Source organism: Callithrix jacchus, chromosome 20 (genome assembly GCF_049354715.1).
Source record: "Callithrix jacchus isolate 240 chromosome 20, calJac240_pri, whole genome shotgun sequence".
NCBI classification, from domain to species: domain Eukaryota; kingdom Metazoa; phylum Chordata; class Mammalia; order Primates; family Cebidae; genus Callithrix; species Callithrix jacchus.
The window spans coordinates 7614169-7641626 of NC_133521.1; the positions used below are offsets into that span (position 1 = coordinate 7614169).

Sequence of the window (27458 nt, forward strand, 5' to 3'; positions counted from 1 at the left end):
GCTCAGCCATCACTGCTTAGAATCTCACTTGTCCTCAAATATCTCCTGTTTATCTTGGTAACAGTCTACATGAATAGTCCGTTTGTTGGAAGAACATAATATTTTCCTTGGCTTTTAGGCAACAGTCTGGCAAATGAGCATTTCCCCATGTAACTTGTGATGGCTTTATGCAAGCAGTTAATTAGAATTACACAGACATGTTTATAGAAGTTTAAATGAAGCAGAGTTCGAGTTTGTGAAAATATATATAATTACTTACACCGACACTTCCCACTGAAAAAGAAAAGGCAACATAACATAAGCAAGACCCGAAAAGCAACAGCAGGGGTCTAGAAAAGCCTCTGCCAGCTAAAACAGCTCCACTTTGGAGGACTTGGGGAGACTGAGCCCTGTTGGGGAACCCATAGACCCACTGCCGAATGCTTTGCTCATTAGAGTCACACTGCAGCCAACAAATTCCCAAGAGCCCCAGCGGGGGCGCTGTGCTCCAGGCGAGTCCTGCGTGGATCCATGTACATACACTGCAGTCCCGCCCGCACAGATGCTGAAAGACCATAATTTGTCCCACAACCAGCTATGGAGGAGAGGTCTAGAGACCCAGGGAGGCTCTTTCTCTACCCCCAGGGAGAGTGAGCAGTATTTTTGGCAGCCTGAGGACTCAAATTAGGGAGGCTTCAAGACAGGCTGGCCTGTGGCCTTCAAGACTCTTTCTAGCCTGGTTCCGCTCACCTCATGGTCTGACCCCTGCTCCCCTTGGGCCCTCATTCTCCCTCCAATGTTGCCCAACTCAACCTGGGCAAGCCATTTCCTCCCTGTCCCCAGTCCCACACCAACAATGCAACAGCACCCACAGCATGTGTGTGTCCCCAGACCCACGTCATCTGAGCCCTGTGAATGGTCAAGCCAACCATTCCAGGCAGGGCACACCTTCAGGTTACTCAGATTGCTTGTTAAACTTGAAGGAACCAACGCCAAATCTTTTCACCTCTGTGTTGTGCACAGCCTTACAATTTGGGACTGGCAATCCTCACAACAGAACTGCTTTCTCGGGAGTGGGCTGGACTGGATATCCCTGAAATGGGGGGATCCCACTATCTCATGGGCAAAGGGAGGCCCCAGCAGTGTAAATGAACCCTCCTTGCTTGAGCCCAGGAGTTGGAGGTGGCAGTGAGCTATGATCAATACCACTGTATTCCAGCCTGAGTGACAAAGTGACACCCTGTCTCTAAATAAAAGTTTAAAAATAAAAACTGTCCTGGAGCAAAGTGACCAAACGTGTGCAGACAAGAGTCAGATCCAGATGTCCAGACCAGCATCCGCGTTGCCCACTGGCTTCAGCAGGCACCTACCAGCCAGAAAAGCCGAGCTGTGCCCAGACCCCCTTCCTCAGCCCACTCCTTCGCACAGGCTCGCCACTGTGTGCTAACCTCCAGATGCAGATTTTTTCACAGAAGTGGCCCTTGGAGAAGCCCTGCCAGCAATCCCAACACTGTCAAGAGGTCACGTCCATGGGCTCATGGAGACATTTTGTCTCTCCTCTTCCTCAAAGAACAAAGAACAAGAAGAAATGTGGGGCCCCAGTGGAGACGAGGACAGAAACAGACAAAGAGGCAGGAGACACAAAGAGACAGGAATTCAGGAAAGATAGGGGACCAGCAGCTCCTTCATTTGGTAAATATCTCCTAAATGCCCACTGCCCACTACAGTCCAGGCACTGTGAATCTCTTCTCCATCCCACTGATCCTTTCTCATGAAGACTAGGGACACAGGAGTGGACAAGTCATCCCTATCGGGGGAGAAGCCACTGAGGAAGGAACTATAAACAAGCGAATACATCAGTAAAGTCCTACCGAGAACAACGAGCATGACATTAAAAAGAGCAAGAGAGCGACAGTGACAGCAGTGGGCCCACTTTGGGAGAAAGGGGTCAGGAAAGGCTGTGCAGAGGAGGTGACATTGAACCTGAGTCCAGAAGGAGCCAGGCAGGCTAGCACAGAGGAAGAGTCTCAGTCACAGGGAAAGCTATGCAGAGGAAGGAATGGCACAGTCCTAGGACATGAGGTGAGGCCGGGGGACTGATGAGGATGTGAGGGAGACCTGCCATGACTCGAGGGAGACATTCCGGAACCTTGCATGGGAAGAGATAGAAGCTCGCACAGGCTCCCCCAGACAACGCTGGGTGCTCCCCAGCAGCCTTTCCCCCCTCCTCTTTCTTGCTGGCCCAACTCAAATTTTGCTCAAACATCCCCAGAGCCAGTAACTCTAAAGGGAGCGCTGCATGTCGGCCTGGGATTGGTACAGGATGTTCAAGAGATGCTGCTGTCAACACAGTGAGATGCGAGGGAGGGAACACGGGGCCATTTAGGAATGGTATTCTTCCCCTAAAGCAGGCCTGTGTCTGGGAGCTTCTCTCTCCTGGTCTTTGGACACTTGATGTGTTGTTGGGGGGCGGGGGGGATGATGTCCAGCACCACAGCAGTCATTTCTGCATCACCGCGAGACAGATCTGAGGGCACCAGCCAATGTGTTGAGCAGGACAGAGCATAAAGACAGAAGGCAGCTGGACCTCTGCTGACAGTGCTAAGCTGCTCAGCTAGGTCCTCTGCAGCCACACCCTCCACACTACTCATCCTAGGAGATCTCACGGGCCCTTATGCTTGAGCTCTTCTGACCTTGCATTGCATGGCTTGCAGCTCAAAGCACCCCAGGTGATACAATCCTGTGTCAGCCAGCCAGTTGCACGAAAATGAAATTTCTGGCCTGACTGCTGGCTCTTCCTCTTCTACAAGACCCTGTAGGTTTCTCTATACTGCTCCCTGCCAAGAGGAGCCCCAACTATCAGAGATGCAAGCCTCTCCCCAGGGGACTTTTGCAACCTCAGGGTCCGAGGGGGAACACCTGGCCAGAGCCAGGGCAGTGACATGGTCAAAGTACAGCTCGTGAAAACTGGGGCAGGGGGGAGAAAAGGAGAAAGCATTATGCTTAATGACGCTACCCAGAAATATAGAGTTAAAGAAATCTCAAAGCGCCAGAGTCCATGTTCCACAGTGAAATCTTTCTTTGCTCATTTTATCTTTGTAAATTTCTCTTTTTCGTTATTTTATCTTTGCCTTCAAGAACCTGAAGAGATGGGTTCATTTTCTCTATTTTACAATTGGAGAAATAAAACATATAGGGTGAGGGTTAAGAGGGCAGATCAAATCCCAGTATCTGCAATTATTTACCAGGTTTGTGACCTCGGGCAATTGTGTGACCTTGGGCCAAAGAGTTTCAGTTTCCTCACCTATAAAGCAGAGCTAATATAACTACCAGCTGGAGCTGCTGTGGGGAACAGCATGAGACCATCATACGGGGCACGGAGCTTCCAGTGACTTCCCTGGGAAGGCCGTCCATGATGAACGCCTGGAGGCACACTGGGATCAACAGGAGCTGTTCTCCCAGGGGACAGCTGGGACATCCAGACGATGAGGCAGAGCCCTGCACAGTGAAGAAGTTGCCAGTAAAGGCGGAGCGCAGCGGCTCATGCCTGTAATCCCAGCCTTTGGGAGGCCAAAGGTGGGTAGATCACTTGAGGTCAGGAGTTCCAGACCAGCATGGTTCACATAGGGAAATCTTCTCTTTACTAAAAAAATACAAAAAAATTAGCCGGGTGTAGTGGTGTGCACCTGTAGTCCCAGCTACTCGGGAGGCTAAGGCAGGAGAATCACTCGAACCCGGGAGGCAGAGGTTGCACTGAGTCAGGATCGTGCCACCGCACTCCAGCCTGGGTGACAAAGCGAGACTCCATCCCCACCCCCCCCAAAAAAGGAAGGCATCAGTATTGATCAGTTTCACCTGCTTGCTTTGTTGCTTCTGACTTTTCCTCCTTTAAAGTGGAGGCTCCATAAAGGTACCAAATATCTGAGGGCCTTGGCCGCCAAGGCTGGGTCATCTGGGGTGTGGGGCAGGCATCATTCCTCAGCTAGAAATCCAACTCCAGCCCTGATGCTTTGTCAAACCATTCCCTTAACGGACAGGTATTATTCTGGGCCCACTTAACACCAGTAGATTCCAAAATCGGGCCAAGCCAGCTGACCGAGCTGGGCGGTGATGTTGTCTGAGTCTGAAAAACAGACTCTGAGCTCATGAAACGCCTGTCTTCTGGGGCAGCAGGCTCCAGAGAGATCTGCTAAGGAAAAGGCCAGGAATGTTCTGAGCAAAGACAAGCTTCTGGGAATAAGGGTGTGACCTCCCAAAGCAACTCCCTGTCCATATCTCCACCCCCCAGCCAATATGGACATCAGGAGGGCTTGAACTCATAGCCACTGGGGCAAAGCCGGAAGGTCCAAGAAAAGCTCCTCAAATAGGCAGGGCCTGAGCGGGGCAAGAGGGGGAAGGGTACAGCCAAAAGATTCAGCAGCAGTTATGACAGGTTAGAACAGGGCACCCCAGGCAGCTGGTGAATTGCTGACCTCAAGCCTACAGGGCACATGGTGAACAGGGAGGACCCACCGCAAGCAGGACCCTAAATCCCCCGGGGCCAGGTAGGGACATCAATGAGTGAAGTCAGGCAAGGTCTGGACTGTGAGGGACAGGAGGAGCATGCCCACCTATAGAAGCAGTCACCACTCCCAGCCCCAGGATTGCAGCCAAGCCTGAAAGGGGACCTCCAAGTCCCAGATTAACCCACTGCTTAGGAGACAGAAGCAAGAACTCTGATTTTTTTCTGTGACATCTCCAGATCTCTCAATGTTGATTTCTTTCTTTTAAACACAGCACAAGCCAATCAAAACACATCTGCGGGCAACGCTCAGCCTCCGGCCTCCAGTTTGCAGTCTTCCTGTAAAAGATTAGAAGGGCAACACACAGGAGGGGCGCTCGGGTGAGCAACCGTCCTCCTCTCCCAGTCCTGCCACGCCTGGCCCCTCGTGCGACCCTGATTGGAACTGGGGTCCACGCAAAAGCTGGGGGGAGGTTTACCGCTTTCACAAGCTCCGCCCAGAAGGCAACACCCACAGCCCAGTACTCCAGCCAGGGAAACACCGCTCCGCAGAGAAAATCCTCCCCACTTGGCTCTTCCTGGAGCCTGAATTTCCTCCCCAAACAGGATGGATTTACGTGCGAGAGGAAAGGCCTGCGCATGCGCCCGGCTCCAGACCCCGGTATTTATACAGTTTCATAAACTGCAAGCGATTATTTTGTTTCCTAAGAACAATCACTATGCAAATGAAACCTCCAGCTAATACAAACAGGGCTGTTAAATTCACTTGCCAGTGTTTATGAAAAGAAACTCGGCCTGGCCCTGACCAAGCTCGCTAAGAAGATGTTTAATCACAAGACACATTTGAGTGAGGAAATTAGGCAAATAAGAAAAGATGTCCTGACTTCCCTCCCAGTGCCCCCTCCCACCTCCCACCCCCTTCTTTATTCAGCAAGACAATGATGGTGAAATGAAAAGGTTCCCAGAGGACGAACAGATGTCAAGGCTCAAGAAGGAAAAGACAGAAAATGCAGAGATTAGGGAAGCACTGTTTCCCAAATTTCAACAGCCCCCCAGGACCTTCCCACTGTATATGTTACACTTGTTTTTCAGGGAGTTCGTGAGAAGGGAGGAGGGGAGCATGTACAGGGCTGCAGCAGGGCTGGACAGGCAGGGAGGGCAGGCGGAAACTCCAGGCGGCTCCTGGATCCTGGCTCTTGCACTTGGCTCCTGTCCTCGGTCAGGCCACTGGACCACAGGACTGGAACTCAGGATGGAGTGAGTTCCCAGCCCGGGCGGGCAGCAGCCTTGGCTTCCCACAGCCTGTCACAGGGCAGCGGGCAGGCTTGGCGACCCAACCAACACCCGAGCAGGACCGAGCAAGGTTCCCAAGTCCTCAGTGGGCTGAGTGGTTGTCCCTGAAGAGTTAACAGACCCAGCGTCAGGATCAATTGGAGGATGTCAGAGTGAAGAAAAATCATCTCATCAGATTTTCCTGTGCTCAAGTCCCTGCAGTTCCACCACGCACAGCCAATGTGACCTCCAACAAGTGACTTCCCCTCTCAGTGCCTCAGTTGCCTCATCTTGAAAATACGAATTGAAACAGCATGTCCACAGCGCTGTGACAATACAAAGAGACCTTAAACATAAACAGTCAGCAGTCCTGGGAACACACGCCTGTTTGATGGAGGTTAGCTATCTGCTCCAAGTTCCTCAATGCACAGATGAGGCCCAGAGAGGGTTGGTGGAGTTCCCCAAGTCACACAGACCAACAGCAGACAACGGATTTGACCCCGGCTCCAGCCTCTGCAGCAGTGATTTAGGGGACGAATGGGTGGAGGCCAGGGCTGGGCCCTGCGCTGTGTCCCCTCTGGGAAGCCTGCTCACCAAAGAGGCGGTGGTAGGAGGGATCTCTGTGAGCCACTGCTCCCTGGGGCTGGGGGAAACTGGAGCCTGGTCCTGGCAGGGCCTCCCAGGGGCCGGGGCAGGGGCAGCTGTCCAGAACTGTCTGTCCACGGAGGGGGCAGGGAGGCTGCCACTCAGAGTACGCAGTGTGCCAGTCCCTGGGGCCGGGCCGGCTCAGCCTGCAGGCTCCATCCAGAGCCCGCCCCAGGGGATGCTGGGGGAGAACGCCAGGATCAGAGCCGCCGGCTGCGTGCTCCCCTCCCCCAGCAACAGGGGACTAAAGTGGGTCAAGGAGGAAGGAGGGGGCCCAGGAGGGCTGGGGGAGGGGCCAAGGAGCTTGAGAAGGCACCCAGGGGGAGGGGACCAGGGGAGGATGCCTGGAAAAGTAAAACCATGTGTGCAGTGTGCCTTGGGGGCCAGTGCTGAGCAGCAGAGGGGCTGCTGAAGCCTTGGCGGGGGCGGGGGAGAGGGTCTCAGAATCACCTCTGGATTAACACCAGAGGGACTAAGCCTTGGCTCTTGCCCCAGAAGGTCGGTCCTTTGCTCTCTCTCACCCTCTGGCCTTGGGGGGCTCCCTCTTCCGAGCCCCTCAGCCTCTTCCAGAGCCCCCACACCCCATGGGCCCCCAGCCAAGGGGTCTGTGAGAAGCACTTTCAATCAGTGCTGGCCCCCTAGCTCAGCCCTGGCCAAGGGCCCAGCTGTCCAGCCGGGAGGTGGGGTCTGAGGAGAGTGGAGAGAAGAATACAGCCAACCCCATCCTGGGCCCAAGCTCAGCAGGACTGTGGTGGTGCCAGGCCAAGTCAGGCCCCATCACCGGGAAAAAGGGTAAATGTGGGCCCCATGTCCCCCCAGAGGCATTCCTGGGGGCCTGCTGCAAAATGAAAGAGAGGGAAGCAAGAAATGCCAAACAGCAATGCCCCCTAGCCAGGAGGGGAAGCCAGGCCTGAGCCCCTCAGAGACAGGGGCTGGGGGCCCACAGTCTGATCCAGGGAGACGAGGGCCAGTGGGCAGCCTCCACCCCTGGCTGGGCCTGACCCAATCATCAGCTTCTCTCCCAGCTCCCCCACCCAGCGTGGCCCAAAAAAAAGGAAGCAACCACCCAAGCAACTCGATATGGTCCAGAAACCTCCAGGGTCCCAGGTTCCAGGAAGCCTGCACAGGAGGTGGTGGAGGACAGAGGATGCAGAGGGTCTGGTGCCCGGGAGTGAGGTTTCAGCAGGGAGGGGAAGAGAAGCTGCTGCTCCCAGGCGTTGGTGCCAGTTGAGGGGCAACCGGGAAAACAGGGCCCAGGAGGGGCACACAACCACAGGTTCCAACTCAAGCCCCGGGAGAAAATGCTGATGGGAAGAAGAGGCGGACTTCCAGGCCAGGTCCTGGGCCCAAGAGCAGTTTGGGTGGAGACAGAGTGGCCCAGAGGACAGGGTCCTGTTTTGAATCCTGCAGCAAGGCCACCTACCCCAACACCCATAGCTAGTATTCCTAGCTGAGCCAGCTGGACTCCTGGGGCCTTGTGAGGCTCAGCAGAAATGAGGACCACCCCAGCCTAAATACTCTAAATCCAGCAAACACCTCCTACCTCTCACCTAGCAGAACAGAGGGGCTGGCCCAGCTCTGCCCGGCCTCGGACCTTGCTGGGTATGCAGTTCCCAAAAAATCAGGAAGCAGGTACAGCCCTGCCCCACCACCTGTCCCAAATGTCCCAGGACTTGGCTCAGGACATCCTCCACCTCCAACCTGTCCAAGCTGCTTTTCTCCCAAGTGACCCTCAGGAGCAGGCCCTGTGGGGGAGGAAGGTGGGATGGGTGGAGAGGGACTTGGTCACCAGCTGGGTCCTCAGGGAGCTCTAGGTGTTGTCAGCCTCAGAGTTTACAGTCTGCCTCCAGGAGCTCCTGGGAGAAGATTCCGGCATGGCGCTGGCTCACCAGGTGTGTAGACAGTGACTCTGGCAGTTACTCAGGCAGGCACCAGGCATGGGGCAGCTTCACTGTGACATGTGACCTTGGACCTCAGGCTAACCTTCAAAGCTGCCTCACCCACAGGACGGCCAACGTCATGGTACCAACCTGACAGCGCTATGGAGAGAATTCATGAGAACACGTCCCAGAAGCACTTGGAGAGCCCTGTCTATGCAATAACCTCAGTAAATACTCTCCATAAACGCCCTTACCCACTCCTGATACCCCTTCGCCCCAGTCAAACCTCTCCCCACAGACAAGAGCAGAACTAGTATGAAGGCAGGACCTGATACACAGAGTCTGGAGCCAGGCCCAACCTCGTCCAGCTCTTCCCAGTAGGAAAATGAGCTCAGACCCTGGGAACCCAGGACAGGCCTCTACATTACCCTCAGAAAAACTGAGCAATGGGTATTTTGAGCCAACAGATACAGGAAATTTAGAATAAAGCCCATTCAGATTCCCAATTCAAAGTGGACTTTGGACACCGGGACACGTGGGAGCAGCTGTTTTCTCACTGGCCTGGTTTGATGTCTGGGGGATGGGGCAGCTCCGTGTGAAAAGCCAGGCTGAGGGACGTGGGTGACAGTGATGGAGCGTCAGCATCCCCCTCCACCTTCCACCCCAGTAACGTGCTGAGGTGGCCCTGGCGAGCCAAGGTCTGAGGTTCAGGCCCCTGTCTATGGGATATGGAGACCTTGCAAAGAAGCAGCCTGCCTGCCAGCTGAACACAGACCCTGCTACACATGGCTGTGTGAGCCAGGGCAAGGCTGTGGGTGTCTCTGAACCTCCCTTCCTCAACTGCCAAATGAAGAGGAACAACCCCTCCCCGGTCCCCCACAACCTACTCCCTGGGTACCTGGAAGTGCCTGTGAGAGCACCACACAGTGCACAGAGGTCGTGCACACCTCCGGGGTCATTTAAGCACAAGGCCCTGGTGGCTTTCCCTGGGGACTCCCCAGAAAGAACCATGTGCCATGCTGTGTGCACACATCAACAGGCCCCCCGTGATGCCACCCCAGCCCAGCCATCTCTCCCAGCACCCTACACTGCCTATTCCTTCATCCCTGCTCCAGCCCTTCCAGGAGAGCCTGCCAGCGTTTGCCCCTGCCCCTCCAGACAGTCACACTCAAAACTCCCCCAGGTTGTATCCCATCGTGTTCTCTTGGACAGAGACTATGGCCTCTTCTTCTCCCTCCTTCCCCACACAGGGCGGGCCCAAGGCAGGCAGAGGCAGCCCTAGTGAATGAGCAGAGCCAAAGGAGACTAGCCACCATCCTCCACAGTTCCCTCTCATTTTCCTACACCAGCTGGCACATCACCTCCTCTGAAATGCCCTCCCGGGAGGACCTTGTTGAAGTCAGATAAGCCAGAGCAGTCTCTCAGTGAACAATTACAATCGGGGGAGCTGCTCGGGCTTTATTGTCTGTCTCATTACGAAGCCGTAAGCTCCCTGAAGGCAGGGACCCAGCACTAGCATTCCGCCCAGCACAACTTAGAACTATCCATCCAGTGAATGAATGAAGTCAAAAAGGATCCATCCAGAGAAGGAATTTTAAGTGGCAAATCCAGAATCATGACTCAGATCTATGTGTCAGTCTTCATCTGTAATGTATTGGAAACGTGCAGATGCAATGGAAGCTGCACCCTCAGGGCCAGGCCTCCGGTCCACTATGCAGACCTGGGTTCCTTGCAGGGGCTGAGCAGGAGTCTGGGGCCAGAGTGCCTCCGTTCAAATCTTGCCCTGGCTGTGGGACACTGAGCCATTTATTTTACCTCCCTGTGCCTCGGTTTCCTCCTCTGTAAAATAGGGATACACATCACATACCTCTTTCACAGGGGTGCTGTGAAGCTTGAATGAATCAAGAGCCTAAGTGTTCAGAACAGTCCTTGGTGCCTGGCAAGTGCGCTCAGCAGCATTACGGGTATGAGGATGTATCAGGGGATGGCCCTGCGGCTGTCACCCGCCTTCCCCCAGCCCCACCCCAAAGCAGAGGCCGGATCGCGGCTCCGGGGCCCCAGGGCTCCCGAGGCGCACATCTGGCCAGCGGGCCGCAGCCCACACACCGGCTGCACCAGCTGTGGGCTCGACGCCGCCGACCCCAGCGCCAGGTCTGGGACCCAGAGTCCTGAGGGCGCCAGACTCCGAGGGGCGGGCGGCCGGGGGGCGGCCAGCGGCGCCGAACAAGCCAAGCCCCACCCGGGCCGCGCGAGCGAGCTGCGCAGCCTGCGCCTTCCCAGCCGGCCCCCCGCCGCGGCCGCTTTGTGCCCGAAGCTGGCCCTGAGTGACTACGCCGCAGCCATGGAGCCCTCCCGCGCGGGGGGCGGCCCAGCGCGTTCCCAGGACCGCCGCCTCAAAGGGGTCCCGCGGGCCAGGCAGACAAGGGCCCGGGAGGGGCCGCGTTCCCAAGCGCCGGCCGGGATCCCCCTGGGTCGCTGGGCGGGAAGAGCCCCGCCCCTTCCCAGCCATCCCCTTCCCTGCCTCCTCCCCAAATGCCACCCCATCCTCGATTTCTTCCTTCTCTCCGACCCTTGACCCCTTCCCCACCCCCAGTTTCTCAGTCCCCTCCCCTCATTCCCCCAGAACACGGATCCCACAGGACAATTCCGCAGTCGGACTCCAGGAGGACCCTGGAGGGCCCAGTTCCCACCTCCCGTCCTGGAAATCTCGGCCCCCCACCACCAGACACTTCCCCCCACCCCACAAGCCTCGGGCAACAGCCCTGGCTTAGAGAAGGGCTGGATGCCTTGGGGAGAGGCCGGCGTCTGAGGGAACGGGCTGCGGGAGCCTCCTGGCCTTATATGCCCATCTGTCAGATGGGGGTGGGAACATGGTCTGCCCGGGGCGCTCACAGCAGGTGGACCCAGGGAGGCCCATCCCCTGAGCCCTCCAGGTCATTTGTGCCTGGAGAGGCCTGCATGTCTGCGGTGGAGGAGGCCGCCATGACACTGAGGTCCCCAGGGCAAGACTGGGACTCAGAAGAGGCTTCTGCCCAGAAACAGCCCCAAGGAACTGACTTACCACCCCAGGGAAGCCTCCAGAGAGAACTGGGCCGCGCCAGCAAGCAGTGCAGCTTGCACCTTCCCAGCAGCCCCCCCACCCACCTTCCCAGGGTGAGGAGGAGCCAGAGGCTCAGAGGACCCCCACCTGCCACAAACTCCCAGTCTCCCAAAGCATCAACCGCAAAGACCTCCAGGCCCCCAGCTCCCCTCATGAAGCAGCCCCCTTCACTGTCAGGGCTCCAGTGTCACCTCCAGGATGGCCTTCTCTGCACAGCCTCCCCCACCACTCCCTGCCCGCCCCAGAACCTGCTTTGCTTAAGAGAAATGTACTTGCAGATGGCTCCTCACTCCACTAGAATAAACCTGTCCACCATGGAGGCCACAGCACCTTGAACACTGCCTGGCACATAGGTGCTCAGTAAACATGAGAAGAATGAATGAACAAATGGGCAGCAGATAATGACAGCAGTCCCTAAACGCCTTGAAACCTAAACCGTGTCCCGGATAAGAGGATTCCATGATAAGTGATCAAATAAGTTTGGAAATCACAAATTATTAACATCTCTGAGAGTCCCATGCTGGCATTTTAAAGGCTCCAAGAAGCCCTGAAGGTTTTAATTCTTTTTTAACTCTGTTTAATCCAGTGTTTGCCAAATGCATTTGGCAAACCTCTCTTTTTGGGGGGTGGAACATCAACAAAATCCTGGAATACATTTTGGGAAACACCAATATAAACTAATCTCCCACCCTCACAACCACAACTTTATACATGGTCAGTTGAATCTTAGAAAGAACTTGCTTCTTTCTTTTTACAGGGTCAAGTCTAACACAGTGCTAGAAAAATATCTGAATGAATGGATATAAGGTAAATTCATAAGCAAAGTCTACCACCCACGAGCATATTCTCAGTCCCTGTACTGAGAGTCTGAACCAAGCAGGCAATTTGAAGAGTCTCTTCGTCCTGGAGGCTGGCACATATGACCACTCACACAGGCACACACACACATATGCACTCATGCACACATATACAAGGCCACACACTCAAGCATCCATGCACATGCACATACTGGTACACAAAGACACACATGTACCCAACAGGTACCCACACAGACTCAGAAACATGCACAGTCATGCATGCACACATACGTGCACACACAGTCTCACAGCACACATGCACACCTATTCTGGGTCATATGCCCTCCCATACAGCCCCTTCCCTGAGCCTGGCCAGGGAGCGATAGCCATATTCTGGTGGGGAGGGGAGGATGGACTCAAGGAGAGATGTAAAAGCCCCCTTCAAACCTGGTGTCTCTAAAAAGGGCAGGGTTGCCCCAGCAGGTGACAGGCTAAAGCCTGACCAATAAGCTCTTCATCACCTGAGATTTCCTCCTCACCTCTCTCCTGGGAGTAGAGCCCCATTTCAAAGAAAACGAAACTGAGACTTATCAATAACATGGCAAGGATGTGGGGAAAGAGGTGTGGGAGCCCAAATCCATCTGCTCAGAATCCACCCCCCAGAAGCTTGGGGGTCCTAGGTTGTTCCCAAGGCAGGCCAGTGGCAGCAGCAAGATCCTCCAGCTCCCACTTTCCCTACCCTCAGGCCCAGCTCTGCCACAAGGTCACTGTATGACCTTGGACACCTGACTTGCCCTCTCTGGGCAAGTTTAATCATCTATACGAAAAGGGGCCTCAGCTGAGGATTCTCCAAGCTCCATGACTGCTGGTGAAAAAAAGCCTAAGGTCTCCACCTCTGCAGTCAAAAGCTAGTGTCAAGATTCCATGAGATACTGCTTATAACATGCATAGCCCAGTGACTGTATACAAGAGCTACCCATTAGAGATTGGCTGCTCTTGGTGTTGTGATTCCATTCCTCAGGGATCAAATAAAAAATGCTACCCCCATTCCCCTACCAAAAGGAATCCCCCCAACTCTCTGACCCCTCCCACAGCCCTAAGCCCACACTTCCGTCCTAGGCTGCCTTGTCTGGTCCAGTGGTTAGGACTTACTGCCCTCTCTGGTCTCCAGGCTTCCTGAGGACGTGGCCTCTCCTGGGTTCTCTCTGCATCTTCCTTGGAGCCCAGGCTGAGCCTCACCTGGGTCAGATGCTCAGGATTTACATAGAAGGGTGGATATGAAAGGGAGGGAAGGAGGGCAGACAACCAAAGGACTCACCAAGGGAAAGAAACACCCATATCCCCAAGCCCCAAGCTCTGTAGTACAGTGCCCCTTCAGAAGAAGAAAGAAAAATGGCCCGCACAGTGGCTCACGCCTGTAATCCCAACACTTTGGGAGGCCCAGGTGGACAGATCACCTGAGGTCAGGAGTTCAAGACCAGCTTGGCCAACATGGTGAAATCCTGTCTCTACTAAAAATATGAAAATTAGCCGGGGCCAGATGCGGTGGTCGACCTGGCGCAGTAGCTCACGCCTGTAATCCCAGCACTTAGGGAGGCTGAGGCGGGTGGATCACCTGAGATCCAGCAGTTCAAGACCAGCCTGGCCAATATGGTGAAACCCCATCTCTACTAAAAATACGAAAATTAGACGGGCATGGTGGTGGGTGTCTGTAATCCCAGCTGCTTCAGAGGCTGAGACAAGATAATCTCCTAAACCCGAGAGGTAGAGGTTGCAGTGAACCAAGATCATGTCCATTGCACTCCAACCTGGGTGACAAGAGTAAAAACTCCATCTCGAAACAAAAACAAAAGCAAAACAAAATTAGCCAGGCATGGTGGCAGGCACCTGTAATCCCAGCTACTTGGGAAGCTGAGGCAGGAGAATCACTTGAACCTGGGAGACAGAGATCACAGTGAGCTGAGATCGTGGCACCACACCCCAGCCTGGGCAACAGAGCGAGACTCTGTCTCAAAAAACAAGGAAGAAAGAAAGAAAAATGGTCCATAAACCTAAGAGGCCAGGTATGGTGGCTCACACCTGTATCCCAACGCTTTAGGAGGCCAAGGTGGAAGGATCACTTGAGCCCAGGAGTCTGAGACCAGCCTAGGCAACACAGCAAGGCCTCATCTCTGAGAAAAAAAAAAAAAGTCAACACCACTAATAATTAGGGAAGTGCAAATTTAAACAATGGCATTTTTTGCCTCCAGAGTGCCAAAAAGAAAAAGGGGAAAAAAAAAGAAAGAGAAAAAACAAAACATCATCATCTATATGGCCAAGGATTGGGAGAAATATGCATTCATGCCCTATTATTGAAGGGTAAATTGGTACAGACTTTGTGGAAGGCAATTTGGAAATATCTATGACATTTTTCAAGTGAATACCCTTTGACCCAACAATTTCACTTCTAGGAATCCAGCCAAAGAAACACTCAAACAAGAACACAAAAATTTATAAATGAGGATGTTCACTGCACCATCGTTTAAAACAGCAAAAAAACTGGAAACAACTAAATGTTCACCGATGGAAGACTGTAAATAAAGTCTGGTGCAACAATTCTGTAGACCTCCTTATGGCGGTTAGCACGGAGCAGATCTAGCCCATCTAGGCGCTACCTCCCAGACGAATGGTTCCTAACCCCGGCTGCGCATTCCAATTTACCAGGAAGCTTTTCTACAAAAGCTGACCAGGAGCCCCCAACCTCAGAGAGTCTGGATTATTTCATCTGTGGTGGGGCTCAGGTAACGTTATTTTTTTAAGTGCCTAGGATGATACTGATGTGGAACTAACCAAGATTGGAAACTTAACTCATGTAGCTAACCCTACTAGCTCTATCCTATTTCAAGGACAGGGAAACTGAGGCACGTAGATGGAACTGTCTTGCCCAAGATCACAGAGTATGTTTCCTCCAACCCACTCCCCTCCCCAAGGAGAGAAATGAAGGAATCTTGACTCAGACCTTCAGAGAGAATGGGGTCTTTCTTTCCTATTCTGAGTGATTGGCAGATTCCCTGCCAACATATCCCATTTTCCCCCTCCCACCCACTTAGCTGGCCCCACCCCTCACTCCTAGTGCTGTTCCTGGGGCAGACCCCCCCTGAAAGATGAAGAGGCTCCCAAGGCCACTTAATGGTGGCTGATCCCTGGCCAGGACCAAGCTGGTCAAATGTGCCTAGTCTGAGCCGCAGCAATGATGTAGCAGGATGAGGGGCAGGGGCAGAATGGCGAGTGTATTGAGTTAAACACTCTGTTTTATTTAAAACTAAGGCCAGGCACGGAGATTTATGCCTGTAATCTCAACATTCTGAGAGGCCAAGGTGGGAGAATCGTTTGAGACAGGGCTGAGCAACATATGGAGAACTCCGTCTCTCAAAAAAAAAAATGAGTTGGACACAGTGGCTGGCACCTATAGTCCAGTTCACTCAGGAGTCTAAAGAAGGAGGATAGCTTGAGACCAGGAGTTTGAGGTGGCAGTGAGTTATGATCACCTCAATGCACTCCAGCCTGGGCAGCAGGGCAAGATCCAAACTTTAAAAAGAATTAAAATTAAATTAGTACAAAAATTTCACATTGCTTTTATGATTTTAAAAGCAAAGTTTTACAAGTCTAACAATGCGTGGCACTTGAGCCCAGAAGTCTGAGCAGCAGCTGCTGCAGTCTCATGGCATAGTGTACCCTGAGTATGAAAGAGACCGGACACGAGCCGCTCCCAGACAGGTGTGCTGCAGCTCCCACCTCCTCATCAGGAACAGAGGCTGGGTCAGCGGGCGGGGCCCACAAAGACTGACGCCCACGGTGAGCCAAGTCCTGTGCTCCCTCTCAGTTCACCCACTCAGTCATCCAGTCTGTCACTTATGAATCCGTTTACTCATCATTGAGTCATTTACTCACTAGTCACTCACTCATTTGTTCACTTGTTCACCCATTCATACTCATTCCCTCAACAATTCACATATTTACTCATTCATTTAAGAAATCTTGGCTGGGGGCAGTGGCTCAAGCTTGTAATCCCAGCACTTTGGGAGATCAAGGCAGGCAGATCACCTGAGGTCGAGAGATGGAGACCATCCTGGCCAACATGGTGAAACCCCGTCTCTACTAAAAATAAAAAATTAGCCAGGCATGGTAGCACATGCCTGTAATCCCAGCTACTCATGAGGCTGAGGCAGGAGCATCGCTTGAACCCAAGAGGTGGAGGTTGCAGTAAGCCGAGATGGCGGCACTGCACTCCAGCCTGGGCAACAAGAGCGAAACTCCGTCTCAAAAAAAGAAAAGACAAAAGAAATCTTTTAGACATAATGACGTAGAAGATTGAGACCAGATTTTTTGGGGGACTTTTCATGGTTTTGTTCGGTTTTTGGTTTGTGTTTTGTTTTGTTTTTTGAAAAAGGGTCTCACTCTGTCACCCAGGCTGGAGTACAGTGGCACCACAGCCACTGTACTCCAGCTCACCACAGTCTTTGTGGGCCCCGCCCGCTGACCCAGCCTCTGTTCCTGATGAGGAGGTGGGAGCTGCAGCATACCTGTCTGGGAGTGGCTCGTGCCCGGTCTCTTTCATACTCAGGGTACACTATGCCATGAGACTGCAGCAGCTGCTGCTCAGACTCCTGGGCTCAAGTACCACTGTGGTACAGCTCACCACAGCCTCGACCTTCCAGGTTCAGGTGATTCTCCCACCTTAGCCTCCTGAGCAGTCAGAACTACAGGCACCTGCCACCACACCCTCCTAATTTTTTTTTTTTTTTTTTGTAGAGAGGAGGTTTCACCATGTTACCCAAGCTGGTTTGAACTCCTGAGCTCAAAGATTCACCTCCCTCAGATTCTCAAAGTGCTGAGATTACAGGCGTGAGCCACCCCCACACCCAGCCAACACCATTTCTGAATGAGCACAGGGCCCTGGAAGCCTAGCACGCTGCTGGCATCCCATGCATGAGCCCATTCCCCTGAGGAAGGCAGGACACGAGCTGCTGGGAGGGACTGGGGATTTGAGCTACTCACTGTGGCCCCAGGAGGTGGAACCAGGACCAACACAGGAGACTTCAGCTTCATGTGTGAAATTCAAGCTAAAAAGGCACAGATGTGCCACAGAGGTAGTGAGCTCCCTGCGTCGAGTGAAAGTGTGTACGTCCAGGCTAGATGAAACTACGGATGCCAGAAACACACCCAATCAAGTGTAAATGAAGTGACCGCCAAGGTTCCTTTTCAACCTGTGTTTTTCAGGATTCAGAGAGGTTCAAAGGCAAAAGTAGTGAATCTTCCCAACATGTGTGTCTGGCCCCTTGGCTGGCCAGTGCCTCCCTAAGGGGCACAGGGCATCTGCAGGGGCTCTCCTGGGCACTGAGAACTTGTGCACTGCTTGGGGCTCCCCAGACACTCCAACACTATCTGTGGTCTCCACCCCAGAGACAGAAGCCGGCCTCCTCTTTCCATCTCCCCACTTCTGGGCACCTGCTTCACCTCCCTCCCCTTCTCCCTGGAGACCCTCAGGAATGGATCATTGTCTCTCCTCTCTCCAAGTTGAAAACTGCAGCCCTAGGGGACGAGGGACAAAGCCACGTCTCTTGTTTAGGAACCAGATATATAATGTATGCTGCTGGTGGCTCCAAGGCTCTGCAGCCTCCAGGCCAAGGGGGGTCCCCCTGCCTAGTCTCCCAGCCTGAATGTGGTGGCCATACCACCCACCTGCCGTCTGTGGCCATGCCCGGCTCGCTAACCAAGCCCAGATGGCCATCACTCTGCCTTCAGGCAGGTAAAATTCAGTCCAACAGGAGTTAGGTGAACAGTATGTTTTATTTAATTAGGATCAACAGAAGAGATAAACCTCACAGCAGGATAGGGAATGACAACACTGCAAAAAAATAATTCATGCCCAGGTAATGAAAGGGCAAATTTCAATTACAGAAAAAACAGGGGGAGAAAAAGTTTCCAAGCACCTCCAAGGAGGGGGGCAGTGAAGAGCCTGCAAAGCCTAGACCGTGGGCCCAAGATGGTCTAGAAAGCAAGGCAATCGAGTGGACCAAACATCCGTTCCTTGCTCTCTCCTTGTCACAGACAAACAGGCCTATGTGTGCAGGGCTGGGTGGACCGTGGGACCTGAGTCCTGACAGGTAGGTGTGGGGGCCACAAGGGATCTGCCAGGGCCACTGGGCAAGCTCCCAACCTGCCAGGCACAGTCTCAAAAGAATGCTGTTCCCAAAAAGGCTGAGCTCGGTGACTCACACCTGTAATCCCAGCACTTTGGGAGGCTGAGGCAGGAGGATCACCTGAGGCTGGGAGTTGGAGACCAGCCTGGCCAACATGAAGAAACCCTGTTTCTACTAAAAATACAAATATTAGCCAGGCATGGTGGCGCATGCCTGTAATCCCAGCTACTCAGGAGGCTGAGGCAGGAGAATTGCTTGAGCTCCAGAGGCGAAGGTTGGTCCGCCTCTGCACTCTGGCCTGGGCAACAAGAACAAGACTCCATCTCAAAAAAAAAAAAAAGAATGCTGTCCCAGCTAGGAGACAGAACAAGTGTTCACAAATGTTCTAATCCTAATAATGGTCATCAGATCACTCAGCAAGTCCTTAGTGCCCCACCTGCCCTTGCCCCCAGCCCGACCAGCCCCAATGGAACCCTAGTCTTGTGCCCTGCCCTAGCCTTAGGCAATCCAATCTCACTTCTCACACTAGGGCAAGGCAAACCCCCACACACACCCCTTTTGAGAGAATGCCCTCATCTTCTAAGACAGTTTCTCATGCCTACCCTGGAAATTGGGGGCTGGCCTGGATGACCTCCTGGGGGAAGCTGCAGATCCCTAACCTACCATCACTTGGGTACCAACTATAAATGAAAAGTTCATGGTGGTGACAGCCGGACAACAATGTGTACGTACTTAATGCCACTGAAACATGGTTAAAATGGGCCATGCATGGTGGCTCATGCCTATAATCCCAGAAGTTTGGGAGGCCAAGGCAGGAGGATTCCCTGAGGCCAGGCCTTTGAGACCAGCCTGGGCAACATAGCAAGACCCCATCTCTACAAATGATAAAATTAAGAAATTAGCCAGGTGAAGTGGTGCATGTCTGTAGTCCTAGCTACTTGGGAGGCTGAGGGGAGAGGATTGCTTGAGCCCAGGAGTTCAAGGCTGAAGTGAACTATGATCACGTCACTGCACTCCAGCCTGGGGGACAGTGCAAGATCCTGTCTGTAGAAAAGGAAAAAAAATGGTTAAGATGGTAAATTCTAAGTTATGTATATTTCACCAAAATGTTTAAAAGCAGGAATTGAGAGATGAAGAGTTCTGAGCCCCTCCTCAGACCAACCAGGTGAGCATCTGCAGGACCTGGGCCCAGGAATATGCAATTTAACCAGCTTTATTGTAGGTGATGGTGACAGGCATGACAGCTGGGGATCCATTCATCTGTATGAAGCCACCCTCTCCCAAACCAAGGCTCCCCAGGATAATGCCTTGAATTACCTCAATAAATAGTTCTTCTGCAAATGAATATTCAAAAAAATGAGTTCTCCAAGTTTCCTAGCCCAAGCAAATATTTTGCTGTATGTGTCCTCCCTCCAAAATGAACCCTCAAGAAGCACACGCACTGCCCAAGCCTCTCTCTCTCCCAGCCCCTAGTCCCTGCTCCGAAGATGACATCAGCCCCAGCACCCCGGTTATCCGGGAGACGAAAATTGCTGTTAAATTAGCACATCCACAGAGCCCCATTTTATATCCCAATTCAGAAGATGACATGAACATCTGCTTTCACTTCAAGACATTAATTTTCAATTATTGGAGAAAAACAAAATTAGTCCTGACAAATTGCTGACGAAGACAGGCTCTTGTCTGGTGGTTCATAATAATAACTTCGGGGGCCCACAATTAGTGTCTCGGAAGGAGTTTCCTGATGGATCCCTGTTATCTGGAAGCAGTGGCAGCAGGGCAGCTCCTCGCACCGCGGTGAGTCGGGCAGAAGGATGCTTCAACCACCTACAGCTCCAAGGTCACTGCCTCTCAGATGACCAGGTTTAGAGAACTAAGGAATTAGGGCTTCCTCTCTCTGGGGAAGATGGGGAGGGACAGAAGATGGGGGGGCAGGCATCTAAAAAATATCCACCTTAACCATTTTCAGCTTTGAATATTTTCAAGGTTTTCTCCTCCTGTTCAGTAGCCAGATTTTGCACACTTAGACGGGAATGCACTTCACTCCTGAGTCCTTACCGGGCACACGGGGGTCACCTGGTAGGACCGCCTTATGATTGGAGTTTGCCATCTGCAATGGGAGAAGGACAGAAGACATGGTTTTCTTATGAGACCCCTTCTACCCTTCTACATGATGTCATTCAGGATCCCAAGTCCATAACTCAATGGCTCCAGCCTCTGAGATACAAATGCCTATAAATGTTTTGTAAGAAAAAACTGTTTGCGGGGATCCCATCAACCCAGAACCTGGTTCAGCCTGGGTTGTAATCTCCAGAAACAAGAGGAAGAAAGAAAACTGAGTTTGCCAACCTCAATGACCCCAAATCCAGAGAACAACCCACTTGATAAGAGATTATCAACACTGTAATCTCATTTGATGAGTTTTTATGTATATTGGCTGCTTTAGTCACTATATCAATAAGAAGCCACTGAAATGTGAATGAGTTGACGAATTCAGAGATAATGATGTGGCCGCCTTTGAATTTGACTTGTCACAATTGAAACCAGAGTGTGTTTGCCTAGCTAAGATGTTCAGACTCTTGAGGGGAGAGAGGCAAGAGGGAGGGGAGGTAAACAGAGGGAGGCAGGTTAAAAAAGACAGAAAGAAAACAAAACAACAACCACAACAACAAAGGGAAATTATATCTTTAAAAAGAGAATGAAAGACATTGCTACTTCCAAAGTCAACTGGGTAACTGAGCTCCGACATTGTGTAATTGACTTTGCAAGTAGAACAACAGCAACGTAACAAAGAAAATGTCAGTGTTTTCACAGCACCAATCTATAACGCTGGGAGGCCATCCCGCTGTCAGCCAGGGCTGACAATACAATAGCTTTCAAAGGGATATTACCATCATGCTTTTATTCCTGACATCAATCAAGACAAAGAGAATCCTTTTCACAAGACATTAAAAATCAAACCTTTGTACAAGAAGATAGGTAAAACAGCATTCTCCTTAAAGACAGCCACATGGAGCAATCAGCTAATTGGCGCTCCTTGAAAGCGGTGAAAGCGGTAAAGTATTTTTATTTACTGAGTGCACAACCCCAATCGTTGGCTGCCGCCAATCCTGGCAGGTAAGCTGCGAGTCAAAAGTTTCCATCAGCATTTCCCCACTCACTTCACCCTGCCTCTCCCACAGTAGGCTGAGGGAGTTGACAGGCAGCCCCAAAAACTTCAAGCGGGATGCAACCAATCCAGGCTTAATTCATCCATTTGGGGTGGGAAACTTCTCTGATCACCCACTAACGTGTCTATGCACAAGATGCCCTTGCAAGCTGACAGGAATTTGCAGAAATTGTCAAATTCTCCAACCCCAGTGTATCAGGGTTTTCCTGGCTACCCAAATAATGGGGACCCCACTAACAGTTTTCAAGGTATTCTACTGTAGTCACCGTAGATTCACAGATATGAAGAAACCCTGATATCTTCTACAAGTGTTTTCAAGACACAAAGACAATACTCTCTGCAAACACCAGTGCACCATGGACAAGGCTGGGCTTTGCTTCAGCCAGTGTCCAGGAAAGGCAAGTCCATCCTAACCTATGCCAAACAAAGAGTGAACTAGACCCACCCACCACCATGGAAAAACAATGGGGCCATCAGGAAATCCAGCCATCCTCTGCCTGCTTACTTTCAAGACAGTTTCAGATGCCTGCATGTTAGAAGTTGTTGACACTTACAGAAAACTGCAAGTCCAGGAGCAGGAAGTTAGAGAGCCTCATGTTTGAAAGAGGTCATTTCCTAGACACTTTCCAAGTTGCTGACATCTTACACCCTTTCAACCTTCCAAGACGCCATGTCCCTACATCCAGTCCAGGCTTGACAGAGCCACTGGTCCAGGTGGTCACAAGTCTCAGGCCATTGTTGAGGAGGAGTGGGAGCAAGAACTCTCTCTGCAGGAGGGCTCTCGGGAACTCAGAGCCCAAGGTGTTCTGTGACTTGCCCCTTTGGTACCCTACAGTCCATCTGCCACAGATATGCAACCCAGTCCAGTCACTCAGACAGAGACAGCACTCTCAGCATCTGCGGCAGAAATGGATGTTTTTACTTTTCAGCTATAACGGGATACTGTTGCTTATTTTTAAACAGTATCTGAACAACAGGTGCCATTCACTTCACTAGAGAATGGACAGAAATTTTAAAAGGAGATGGAACTGGTCCCAATACTGCCTTGAAAAAGCATATACTCCCACCACCACCACCTAAATCAGCCTTTTTCAAAGAGCCAGGCAGCACGTCTGCACCATCAGCCTCAGTGGTAAGTTCCTTTCGTTTACACATCCAAATGAACAGTTAAGAGAAATCAATGCATCTAATTGCCAGACTATTAAATCCTACATCAGGGGAAGAATTCCACAGCCACTAGCTTAAGAGTTGGCTACCGATATAGCAATTATTGCAACTTTCTATTAGATTGAACCAGATTCCCAGCCTTTCATCTCCAGCTAGGAACGCTGTACTCAAGTGCTCCAGTTTCCTGCCTTCCTGGTTCCCCCTCCTCCTCCTCTGTTAACACACTGTAGCATGCCACAACACCGCCAGGGCTGGCTGCGTCTTCTGAATTACTTTATGACTGTAAAGTCACCGGCATTTTGCACCTTTCATTACGAATGCACGCTAGGCACCTTACAGTTAACCGTTTAGCAGGATTCTCCTGCTAGAGGCACATAGTTATCTTATTTTATTGGTTATTAAGTTTTTGCAAGGAAACAGGTGTAAGAATCTAAGTGGCAATTACTAGACATAAAGAATGAAACAGGTCCTTCCAAAGCTGGGAATTTATAACTTAACTGAGGAGGGGGGATTAAATGTTAGCTTCCCCACGCCACATAGAAAGCTGAAGACCCTATAAAGGATTTGGTTTGCCCTTCCTACAAGATCATGTACATTTAGCCAAACAAATCTCAACAATTTACACTTGTATGTGGTCTCAGCTGAATCAAGAAACCTGTAACCTCAGAAAGCCTCTATTTATTACATCTCAATTATTTCCATGGAAACACTTGCAATGTTCCCAAGTCCCTAGACCACCAACTTTATAAGATGGACTTTCAGGAGCTACACACCAGCAGAAGACAAAGAAGGGGAGGGGAGTGCAGAGAAGTCACTGAGGGAACTTTGGGATGTTGGGGTGGGGGGGCACAAGGACATAGCTTGAGAGCTAATTAGTATTAAGAACTGTAATTAACAGTTAGTTGCCAGACAGAGAAAAAATTGACAGTATTAAAATTATTCAAAAGTTTTAAGCTAAGGCAAGGGAAAAGATGTACCAATTTTCCCTATAAATGAAGAGGCTGTTGCATGGATCTAAGAAAGCCATGGGGTGAAGGGGACAAGGCCTCCTTAATGTTGCATGACAGAGAGAACTGCAGAGGTAATCGTTACCAAACCACCTGATATCATCAGCCGAAATAACATCAGTGAGCATGATGAGAACAGCCCGGGAGAATGAGGCCAAAATTATCAAAGGGAGCAGATCCCTGCAACCAACACACCACACCACACCACCAGGAAACAAAAATGGGGAGAAAACTGTAGGGAGGGAAAATCGGTCAGAAAAATGTGACTTTTGTAACACTCCACGCTTTATGGGTTTAGGTTTTTTGTGTGTTTTTTTTTTAATAAATTACATGGCTTTTGAAAACCAACGAGGCTATTCTCCCTGCTGCCTTACTGCCCCAACCCCCTTCTCTAATTTACTAGGTGTCCTCCCTGTGAGCTGGGTTTTCCAAAGAAGGACAAGCACACCGAGGGGACAAGTGACCCCACTCCAGAAGGGAAGTTGTGTCCGTGAGTGGGAACTGAGACCACCCAGCCCCCAGAGGCCTGTTTTCTTTTCAAAGCTGCAATGCCTGTGCTTTCAAATCACACTTTCTAATCATCCATTCGAAATTGTTATATTTCTGTCTTTCCTTCCTGCTATGGGCTTTCACATTTCCGAGATCAATTACAAATTACAGTCAAGCGACTTTCACAGCAGAATGCTCGGGGCTGGGGAAGTCCACAATGCCTCTACATTAGCCCTGACACACAGCAGTGGAGGCAAAATAAATGAAATAAAATGTAAAAGACACCGTTGTTCCTTAAGAAGCACCTTCAAGCATCTCTAAAGGTGAAGACCTTGTCGTTTCAAACACTTGGTGTGGAGCTGTCCACACTCATGCACACACTTTTGAATATTGCTTGAAAGAAAGAGGGGGTGCCTGAACAGCAATAAATCCCTCGCCTGCTGGAACTCCTATCCATCCAAATTATCTTCTCTCGTAATTCCTCCCTTGATAAGTGGCCACATCTCCACCCTCTTCACCCCAGTAAACAGAATAAAAGGTAAAATGGTGAAAGACAAGGGTTGTGCCTGCTTTTAAAAAATGCAGAAAGCCATGAGGAGAGTCAGGGGGTCTCCAACTCCTTGGACAGAAAGGCTCTGTGTGGCTATTTACAACAGCGAGTCTCGAAATGCCTCCACTGGTCTCCTGTCCACCTTGCTGTCTTTCCCCCATCGACCTGCTGGAACTGTCTGCTACACATACACACATACACATTTGAGAGAGTCACTCACTAAAAATCATTTCAAGGCTCATTTCATGAAAGGCTGAAGACCAATTCTTGAGTCTGTCTCAGAGATGGTTTTGGAACTCGGTTCAAGCAACTCTGAAACACCCACCCATCTGTTCTCTGCAAACTGCTCTCCCTTTGCTTTCTGGGTCTCGCCTTCTAACATAAGGAGGTTTGGAGAAATGGATTGGAGGTCTAGGTAAGCAAGCTTTGCATCTTGATGGAGAAATCGGCTTCTATACTGAGGTTTAACTCAAAATCAACTGCCGGAGTTAAATAAAACTGTTTTTCCAACCAGAAATTCCAATTCCACATTTTCTTCTGGGTCGCTCTTAAGTGGCTCTTGAAGGAGTGAGCAATGAGCCAGGGAAAGAGAAAAGTAATCCAGTACTATTTCAAGCCGCACAGCCCTTCTATCAGCAAAAGAGAAACATCCACCCTTCTTTCCTGTCCTCTTCTGGGAGTCTGTCTTCTGGTTTCCCTGTCTCCCAATCAGAACACCCTCTGAACCCCCAGTTCTGTGGAGAAGGCCAGGTCGTCAGGGATTAGACCAGCCAGGGTGAAGGAAACAAGACCAACTTCTCTCAAGGAAAAGGGGGAGTGGGAGCGGGCCGGGTGCTCCGTTTGGACTCGGTGGGAAGGGTCTCTGCTGGGCCGGAGGCAGTCCCTACAAGGACTTCAGGAGGGCAGCGCTGACGGGTGTCTCAAGATTTTCCTTGTCAGATTCAGTTCCAGCCATTCCAGCCAGGCGCAAGGCTGGCAGGAAGGGAGCGGGGCCCCAGCGCCTTCCCGCGCAGGCCTTCAGGAAATGAACTTTTCAGAGCAAGAACTGGGCTCAGGCCAGAGGTCATCAGGGAAGTTGGGAGAAGACAAGGGCCTGGGGCTTTTGGCTCCGTAGACTTAGCTGCTCTAATCGTCCCAGTCCCACTCCCACTCCCACTCCCACTCCTCGATCGTCTACCATCGCGGCAGGGCGCCCGGGCATCCAACCCAGGGTCAGGAATCGGGACAAAGCAGCAGGCAAGGCCTGGAAAGGCCAGCCGTGGGGAGAGGAGGCCAGGGGAGGGGCTCAGCGGCCAGCGCGCCGCCTTTCCCCGCAGCCTCTACTCTCCTGGGATCCCCCTCGAGACCGGGGTCCTCGGTGGAAAGAGAAAGCAAAACGAGGAGACGAAGGGGTGGGTGTGTGTATCTATACATCTGCAGCTCCCACAAACGCGCGCACCCCGGGGACCCGGCACAGGAAGCCGGTCTGGACGTCGAGGGTGCCGGTGCCCGGGGTCAGATCCAGGGCGCCCTCCGCGGAGAGGCGCGCACCGCGGCTGCTGCGTTCCCCTGGGGACCCGTGTCCCGCCGGCGCTGCGCAGACAATGAACTCCTGGCGGAGGCTCCCAGCCCGGTGGGCCTCGGTGGAGGAGGCAGGAAGTGCAGGGGCCCGGGCCCTGAGCGCGGCCTGGGCAGGGAGCGGGAGGGGGTGACTGGCAGTCCGGGCGAGGGCGCGACGCCTGGGGCGCGCGCAGGCAGCACCCGCCGCTCTCCGCGTCCTCGAGCGACCAGGCAGGGGCCGAAGAGAGCCAGCAAGGCCCGGGGCCAACGGGGACGGCCTCGAAGCTGCCGGCCTGCCGGGCGCCCGTCATCGCCGCCTCTTCCTTCCTCCTGCCGCCCGCCCGCCCGCCGCCGCCGCCGCCGAGATTCGCAATCCCCGCCAAGTCAGGCCCGCACCCCTTGATTGGCCACGCGGGCCCGGGGTCCGCACGAAGGGAGCGGCGAGAGCCCCTTGGCGGCGCCCCCAGGCCCGGGTCCCCCGCGGGCTAGGGCGCCGGGTCCGGGCGGGGAGGGTGTCGGCGGCGTACCCCCTCCGCCGCCGCAGCCGCCGCCTCCGGCTCCCGGCTTCCTCCTCCCCCTCCTCCTCCTCCGCCTCCGCCTCCGCCTCCTCCTCCTCCGCCGCCTCCTCCTCCTCTCGGCTCGCTCGCGCGGGTCCCCGGCCGCCCGCCCGCCCGCTCGCCGGTCCCTCCTCCCTCGCTCCCTCCCTCCTCTCTCGCTCGCGCCTCCGCCGGGCCTCGCTCGCTCACCTTTCACCGAACGCGGCTTCGCCTGCTTCCGCCTGGACATGTCCGGGGCTCCGGGCGCTCCGTCGCCCTCCGCAGCCGGCTCCCCCCGCCGCCCCCCGCCGCTCCAGGCAGCCTTTCTCCCCCTTCTCCTCTGCCTGTCTCTTGGAAACTTTTTTTTTTGCAGCCGGGTCGGCGGTTGTGGGGAGCGGACCGCAGGTCCGCGGCGGCCTCCCTTGGGGGGCCGGCCCCTGCCGGCCGAGGCCGCTTGAGGGCGGGGGGAGGCTCGGGGGGCGCGCCGGGGCCCTGCCTGTTGCAATGCGGCAGCTGGGGGCTCCCAGTCCAAGCGGCGGTCCCAGCGGCGCGGGGAGTCCGGAGGCCACTCGGCCGAGCCGAGTTATGCAAAAAAAAAAAAAAAAAAAAAAAAAAGCCGCCCCCCTCCTCCTCCCAACCCCCCGC

General features: G+C 52.8%; 1 protein-coding gene across 7 annotated transcripts in view; it reads right to left on the bottom strand.

Moving 5' to 3' along the window:
• Positions 1-27458, bottom strand: part of ZNF423 (zinc finger protein 423) — a 367433-nt gene that overhangs the window by 336726 nt on the left and 3249 nt on the right. For 3 of the 7 annotated variants that reach the window (XM_035282133.3, XM_035282132.3, XM_035282135.3), the window contains exon 1: positions 27024-27255. The exons of 2 other annotated variants lie outside the window; for them this stretch is intronic. In XM_035282133.3, the coding sequence (XP_035138024.1) occupies positions 27024-27063 (40 nt within the window). In that variant the 5' untranslated portion in view covers positions 27064-27255. Of the gene's footprint in view, positions 1-10144; positions 10771-26804; positions 27256-27458 lie in introns of those variants that run through there. 2 more of the 7 variants (XM_054248614.2, XM_035282134.3) reach the window with 2 other exon arrangements.